General features: G+C 45.8%; 1 protein-coding gene across 1 annotated transcript; it reads right to left on the bottom strand.

Annotated features, from left to right (window-relative positions):
- Window positions 1–2,702: 2,702 nt before the first annotated feature.
- Window positions 2,703–4,441, bottom strand: LOC123041827 (homeobox-leucine zipper protein HOX17). The gene is made up of 4 exons (XM_044464386.1): window positions 4,168–4,441; window positions 3,865–4,070; window positions 3,639–3,718; window positions 2,703–3,507 (listed from the first exon to the last, which is right to left on the bottom strand). The coding sequence occupies exons 1-4, from the start codon at window positions 4,262–4,264 to the stop codon at window positions 3,198–3,200; spliced, it is 693 nt and encodes a 230-aa protein (XP_044320321.1). The 5' UTR covers window positions 4,265–4,441; the 3' UTR covers window positions 2,703–3,197.
- Between the last annotated feature and the right edge of the window lie 3,437 nt (window positions 4,442–7,878).

The following is a 7,878-nucleotide window of genomic DNA, read 5'->3' as shown; positions in this document are numbered from 1 at the left end:
TAGCGAGAGCCCGCCGACTACGTCTTTGGTCCAGGCCTGATTGTGGATAGCCTCTTTGACAGTTAGCTCGCGGTTCTTGACGAAGGAGAAGAGTTGGGGCGCCATCTGGGCCACTGACTTGCCATCCTCCAGCCACCGGTCAGTCCAAAATTTGGCAATCTCACCGGATCCCAGCCTGACTTGGCAGGCCGCGTTGAAAAGGGCCTGGACCTCCCTCTCCATCACGTTGGGTAGAGCATGCCATGGCCTCTCATCCGCGTCCCAGCGCAGCCAAGGCCATTTACAGCGAAGTGCTAGACCAAACCATTTAAGATTTAAAACTCCCAGCCCACCAAGCTCCCGGGGCATGCACACCCTAGACCATGGGGGCAGACAGTGGCCCCCATTGATCTCTTCCTCGCCCTTCCAAATGAAGCTACGACAGTGACGGTTGATGATTTTGATCGCCCAGGCTGGCAATGGCAGTGCCGCCAAAAGGTGGACCGGCAGTGTCAAAGGCTTTGAAGATTGACCCTAAACCCTAAAGCTTCTCGTTCTCGACTCCACGGATTTAGGCCATTCGGCCTGACTTAGACTGCGGAGTTGGAGGAGATGGCAACTGTATAGATACCGAACAGGTCCTAAAGTGGTGCACATGGGGCTTCATGGGCTAGAACGGTTAGGCCCAAAAACGCTAGTGACTGGTTACCCATCAAGACGGGAGAAAACAAGGTATGTCTGTAGGCATGTTTGTCTAAATAAAAGTAGTCTAGGCATGTTTTTCTCTTCTTTCTTTTTGCGAGGATAGGCATGTTTTCCTCAACAAAAAAGAAAGTAGTCTAGGCATGTCACTGGTCGGAACCAACTGCTAGTCTCCATTGATGGATGTCGGGCCGCCACGCTAGGCTCATCAGTGTGATAACTAATCAGGGCATGTTGTTTTTCCAGTAGTGGGAAACTGAGTAAGCTGCCACACTGATCTCATGTGTGGATAGCTGATTTTTTAAAAAATGGTCAATAATGGAATAATGCATAATTGCGTGGGAATAAAAAGAGGAAACATAATCTAAGTAGGGTAAGTATTGACACTGCCATGATTTGAGGTAACCAGCTCTGAAGTCTAAACTACTCCCTCTGTTCCCAAATGTAAGTCTTTTTAGAGATTTGAACAAGGGGCTACATACGGAGAAAAATGAGTGAATCTACACTTTAAAATATGTCTATATACATCCATATGTTGTAGTCCATTTGAAATCTCTAAAAAGACTTATACTTTCTCCGTCCGGAAATACTTGTAGTAGAAATGGATACAAATAAATGTATCTAGAACTAAAATATATCTAGATACATCAATTCCTCGGACAAGTATTTCCGGCCGGAGGGAGTATTTAGAAACGGAGGGAGTATAATATTCTACTACTCCCTCTCTGACTTAATGCAAGACTTTTTTTTTACACTGCTGTAGACTCTAAAAATACTTATAAAAGTTACATAGGTAGTACTCCTTCCATAATTTCGAGACACTTAATTTGGGATGGAGGCAGTACTAAATTACCCAATTTGAGCTGTTAACACGCAATGTTAATTGTTAAGTTCTGCCAAACGACAGGTATAAGTTCATATAGCGCTCTTCTCCCAGCTCCACAATAGCATAGTAAACCTTCATACAGCATTCAGTTGGTGTTTTCTTTTTTCGCGAAATAGCATTCAGTTGGTGTTTGATTACTGGGTGATATATTTGGGGGGTTCCATCCAGCAGGTACAGCACGACCAACCACGTGAAGACATTCTCACATGTGAATCATTGTGCTAACCAATCTCCTAGAAGGCGGAGCGGAGCCAATGAGTAGCAACACCAGGCAGGGATTAAGATTACTACTACAAGTACGCTAGCTTAACACGCGCCACGGAGGAACCCCCCAGCTTTCGCTCCAGAAGTTACGGGTGGGCGGCCGCGTGAGCTCCCAAGGCCGTCCCTGATTGATCATCACCTATCTATGGCTGCCCTGCTTGCACACGTCTGCATATTCCTGCAGGTGCTGCACTGCAAACCTGGATGGAACCTGTTGAAAGCCTCAGGCCATATGCGGCAGCATGCACCAACTCAAGTGGACGCTGACGATGCGGATGGAAAGGAAGGAGAACTGCATTGTTTCGGCATGTGCAGAATATTCATTCGTTTATGGAGACAAGTCCCCCTATGTTCGAGTTGGTTCTGTCGGCATTTCCGGTCGAGTTGGACACATGGGAAGAATAAAGTGGCGAAAATTACCCAAGGAAGATGACACCGACTGATGCTACTGGCTACTAGAAGACGGAGATGGCATGATAAGTAGTTAGTTTATCATGCATACGAAGTGTCGTCGAAGATCATGATTTTTCGGCAGAAACTTCGGAAGATATATTCACCCTACTAGAAAATTCTTTAGTTTCTGTGGGGTTTTATGGCGTCGTGACCCTGAGAGCAACGTGAAACAAACACCACCTCGAACAAGTAAGGTGCCATTTCCATCAGCGTGGATCTGAACTGACATGCACATCTAGTCATCCATGAATAGTATTCATGATCCCGGATCAGTTGCGTCCGTGTGGTAGTTTGATTGTCCAGTCCACGATCGATCGAGTAGTCGGTGGCCGTCCGTGTTTAGTTGTCTATCCAAACACAAATGATAAGCGGATAACTGAACCACTTTAAATTAGGTACATACGTGAGCAAAAAGGACTATGGAACAACACTTTGCATAGATTAACAGATATATGCATGCTTTCTGGAGACACTAATCGCCTAAATTAAGCTAAGTAGACCGGCCAGAAGCACACACACGCGTTAATCAATCGCTGGAATTAAGCTTGAGGGACACGGCTGTCCAAGAAACGAACTGAACTGACCTCTCATCATCGCCGTCATCATCAGCCAAGCGACAGGACAAACCGCCGTGCCATCCCCTTGCACCCCACCTTCCCTACACCCGTATCCCACCATATCCAGCTTTCTCTAGGACCAGCTAAATATTCCCTAAGCTACTGCATGCTCTTCTACTGCACTTGTGACACATTAATACTCGTGTTCCTTCCTGACAAAGAAAAAAAATTCAGAACGATCGAGCGTGGGCAACAGTCTTGCGCGGATAAATGTGCGAAACTGTTGGTTTTGGCACGGTGTACTGCCTACTGTCTAGTAAGTAGACTAGCTGGTGGCTAGGTTGTCGATCGGTCGATCATGAGTGCTGCGGCCGGACGGCGATGGGGCGGTGGCAGATGGCGCCCTCGACACCGTTGCGGCGGTCCGCGGTGTTGTTGTTGTTGTTGTTGTTGTTGTTGTTGTTGTTGTTGTTGGAGACACGCTCGCAGGAGGGGCACATGGTGAGGGTGGTGGGCGGGGACATGTGCATGTACTGGTGCGGGGAGACGAGCTTGAGCGCGCGGAGCTCCTGCACCTCCTTCTGCAGCCGCCGGTTCTCCTCCGTCAGCGTCTCGCAGCAGCGCTTCAGGAACTCGCAGTCCACCTCCGTCTGCTTCAGCTTCGTCCTGCGTTGTTTTTGAAACAAACAAAGAAAAAACCGACAGACTGAGGACTCGTTCTGATCACCGATCGAGCTTAAAGGAAATCCAATCCAAAGAACATAGTATAAGATACTATTGCATGTGCTTATACGTACCTTGCGCGCCTGTTCTGGAACCACACCTCCACCTGCCGCGACCGCAGGCCCAGCTGCTGTGCCAAGGCTGCCTTCTGCCTCTGCACGTAGTACGTAGCAGCACGCAGGGGTTAGAAAGCGAGTATAGATCGAGTAGAGAGATACTAAGAACCGCATGAACATGGATGCTAGGCATGCATGTTTCATGGAAATAAGTTAAAGAAACTCCCAAGAAAAGGCTAATTACCGGGTTCAGAGTGGGGTGCTCCCGGAAGCTGTCCTCGAGCACGGCGGACTGGTCCTTGGACAACCGGAGCTTCTTGCGGGAGCCATCCATGCCGCAGCCGCCGTCCTCGTCGTCGCTGCCGCCACGCTGGCTGGAGCGCTCCTCATCCGCAGAGACCTCGCAGACCCGCTTCGCAGGAAGCAGTGGCATCTCCAGGAATCTCCTCTCTGATCAACAATTGCCCACATCGTATATTATTAGGCACGATCCATAGTCTCTCTAGGCACCGGAGCTGAAGCAGTAAGCACTAGTAGTAACATTTACCTGGAGCATGGAGCTGCATGGCGACATGGTGGGTGCGAGGAGTAAGCGACGAGCTGAGACTGAGGCTGAGCCCTAAGTCCTCGGCCCTCTCCATCATCTCCCTGACCTCGATCTCTCTCCCCTTCGTCTATCTCTCTCTCTCAACCTCTATCCGAGCGCGCGTGTGTGTGGAGTTTGCAGTTGGGGCTGGAACTCGGAAGTGATAAAGAAGTGGGGGAGAGTGAGGGTTTTAAAGAGACGGGGAAGGAATGTTGGATCTCACACATAGTTTCTGGGACAGCAATGATTAACTTGTGGGGGCTGGCTCCTTAATTGGTGCAATCATAACCCCCCACCGCTAAAGGCTCGAATTGCTAGGTTAGCTAACTTCAGCTATTCTCCACTCAAACAGGGATTTTTCTTTTAGAGATAGAGAAAAAAAACGGTGGGCATTTTCGCTTTGACAAATGTTTTTGTCCACCGAATGGAGTGGAGTATATATCTAGCAAACAACCACCTTTTTGACTTATGGTCTCTGTGGGCAACTATATGATCGTATCGTACGTGCAAAATAGAATAATCGCGCGTATAATTATCTCAAGTCACCTGTTGGACCAGTCACCACCAGCAGTGTCGTATTTTTTTTTGTTGGACCAGTCTCATGTACTCCCTCCGTTCCTAAATACTTGTCTTTCTAGAGATTTTAACAAGTGACTACATACGGCGCAAAATGAGTGAATCTACACTTTAAAATATGTCTACATATATCCGTATGTTGAGTCCATTTGAAATGCCTAAAAAGACAAGTATTTAGGAACGGAGGGAGTATATTATAGCAAAAAAAGGGAAAAGGAACAATTTTGTTCCCATATATAGCACGAGTAATGCTAGACACACGGACTGTTACGGGGGATTTACTGGGTGATTAGGATTTGATTGGTTAAGGTTTAATTAAGTGAGGTGGGCCCATCAATGAAAATCAGGGGGGCAATTAGAGGAGGGAACGCACCTGTGTCCGTGAAATTCCGTCACTGATTATCCGTGAATCTAGTATTATCGATATAGCACCCTTTTGGAGTGCAGTACTAGCATTTACCGGTTTATGTGCACTCTTAGCCAGCCAGGAAAAACAACGGTTTGAAAAGTTTATTCACAATTCATCGGAATGACGTGAATATTGAGATTAAAAAAATTTCTGCCAACTCAAATTCGAGTGCACGTTTGAATTTTAGACACTTAGCACCTCTCCACCGGTTAATAATATTTGCTTGTTTCTTGAATTTGGAGGAAATTTTCCTGAAATTGGTTTCCTGCTCATATCCCTACATAGATCCTCCCATTCTTGGTTACTACTACATGGCATTACGTCCAAATATATATATGTCTGTTTGTCTTAGAATTGTACCCTAATTAACCTCTCACCGATAGAGCCACATCAATCCTCCCTCTGGACCATCCTATAGCTCTCACCAGGGGCAGAATACCATAAGCTATTTAATAACCGGTTATTATGCCCTCAATCCCCTTAGGGATGAATATTACTCAGTTTTTACTAATTTTAGCATAGTTTGCATGAATTAAAATTTCTTTATCGAATTCTAGAAAAAACATGAATTTCATTTGCATAGTTTTGAAGATATTTCGACCACGGTTACCAAGAAAACTATGGTAATTAACTAGTCATGTCGGTGCCCAACATTATGTTTCCCTATCAAAAACCCTTGACTCTCACTCCTTCCTTCCCATTTCCGGCAAAGTGACTTGTCTACCACACATGCTTGATGATTATATTCTTAGAACACCTCATGTAACTTTAAGGGTCCCTATAGGATCCCTACATCTATGTCGGCACCAACAACTTTGATCAATGATGGTATGCCATTCCTTGATGGCTTGATCAATGGCGACGACCAATGATCTATGTTACAATAGCCTTCTCCTTAGTATGGCATCGCGATGTTAATTCGACTTCCTAGCATGTAACATTTGGGACCCGAATGGAGCATTTTCTATGTTGGGGGGCGACAAGCAAATGCCGAAGAGACTGGCTCGCCCGACGACTTCATGGCCAAGGTAAGGAGGAGATCTATATGCCCCGTCCCTACACAAGTCCGAGAGGATGTGGCCTCCTCGGGGAGAAAGAGAGAGACAATAGTATTGTAGAAAATAGTTATTCAAAGAAAAATATGGAATTATGGATCCGTCGATGAGGAAAGTTCGTGTTCCCCGGCATGGAAAAGAGGGATGAACTTATTTGAGGATTATGAAGACATAAAGGAAAACTACTAGGGTAAACAGTGATCAAATCATTTTTCTTCGCCAAAGATCACCATCAAGAACCAACCAGTGGTTGAATGGTTAGGAGAGTGGAGGAATCCCTATACCACCAATGATCAAACCTTAGGATTGACATTTTGTTTGTGGGAAATACACAGGAGCACCTGGGTGCTCCACCACTTATATGCCAAGAAATGTATCCGTGATGAAGAAAATACAATCCGACCTACGATTCATCCAAACAGTTTTTTTCTATACGTGTTTTTTTTGTTATTGTCTATTTTACTGTGAAAACGACATATGTCATTTTTTTCATGAAACTTCACACGGGAGTAGATTGGACACCCAGATTTGATATCCCGAAATCCTAGGTTATTTTGAATTTTTCCTATATTTTTCTGAATTTAATGTTCATATAGGGGGGGGGGGGGGGTTGGAGCACTTAGGTGATTCCAAATCCTCTTCCTTTTGTTGTCTCATTAATACTGATGGTTCTTTCGGTGGAGGCGATGTTTCATTGGTAACGAGGAGTCAGTGATGACTTTATCAATTTTGAAGTTCCACAACTCCGACCTAATCTTCAGTAGACGCTGTGTGAGTGCGTGTGTGCGTCAACATTGTGATTCATGTTTTTTTAAAGATTTATTATTCAGTGTCGTGATAAAAAGTGAACAAAGTGGTGTGCCTCCAAACACATTAAATGGAAGTGTTACGATGTGGGCGGAACTCAAAGTTAGACGATTCACCATTATACATGAACTCAAAGTGGCTGCATGCATCGCCCAGATGCAGAGGCCGGGGGCCTTCCTCCTTTAAAAAAAAATGGACTTCAATCCCGCAAAAAACGACCCCCTAGCGGTTCACCGGGAGGGGGTGGTATTTGCAAGCGATTTTGTTGGCATTTTTAGTTGTGAGCGTGACATGACATTTTTTATCTGAGAAGGCAATTTTTCGTTCAAAACTGCCACCGTTTGGTGTCATCTCAGAACTAAAGGTGCCATGAAAAAGGGTTTGTTTGCCACCCATCTCCCAGCGAACGGTCACCAGATAGGATTTCCGAAACAATTAGACAAAAGGAAAGAAAAAACATCCCAGTTTCACTCATCCAAATCGATTGGTTTATTCCTTCTTTGGCCACTACTAGATTGAACTTCCCATGTCTCGGAACTGCTACTCGATCGTTCCTTTTCAAACTACTAGTATAAGCGGACGACATAGTGATTAGCACTCGGACGAGGATTGCCATGCGAGGTTTGGGGTGCTAACAGGCAATGATCGCATCACGTAGGAGCAGTGCATGGAGAAATGATTGGCTTTCCGAGTTGGTAGCAACCATAATGCTAGGGGTCGAGGATGGAGGGCATGATTGCGCAGGGCGTGCTCCGCGCGCTCGCATTGGTGGGGCACAGGGAAAAAAGCCAGTTCAAGTGTCCATTCATGCGAGCGCATGGCCTT

This window comes from Triticum aestivum, chromosome 2B (assembly GCF_018294505.1).
Source record: "Triticum aestivum cultivar Chinese Spring chromosome 2B, IWGSC CS RefSeq v2.1, whole genome shotgun sequence".
NCBI classification, from domain to species: Eukaryota; Viridiplantae; Streptophyta; class Magnoliopsida; order Poales; family Poaceae; genus Triticum; species Triticum aestivum.
This window is presented reverse-complemented; position numbering and strand designations above follow the sequence as displayed.

Bases quoted from the DNA above. Each gene is read 5' to 3' on its own strand.
- LOC123041827 (XM_044464386.1), bottom strand. From the start codon at position 4,264: ATGATGGAGAGGGCCGAGGACTTAGGGCTCAGCCTCAGTCTCAGCTCG. The intron at 4,071-4,167 runs GTAAATGTTACT...ATTGTTGATCAG, and splicing joins CATGCAGCTCCATGCTCCAG to AGAGGAGATTCCTGGAGATG. The intron at 3,508-3,638 runs GTACGTATAAGC...AAAACAACGCAG, and splicing joins TTCCAGAACAGGCGCGCAAG to GACGAAGCTGAAGCAGACGG.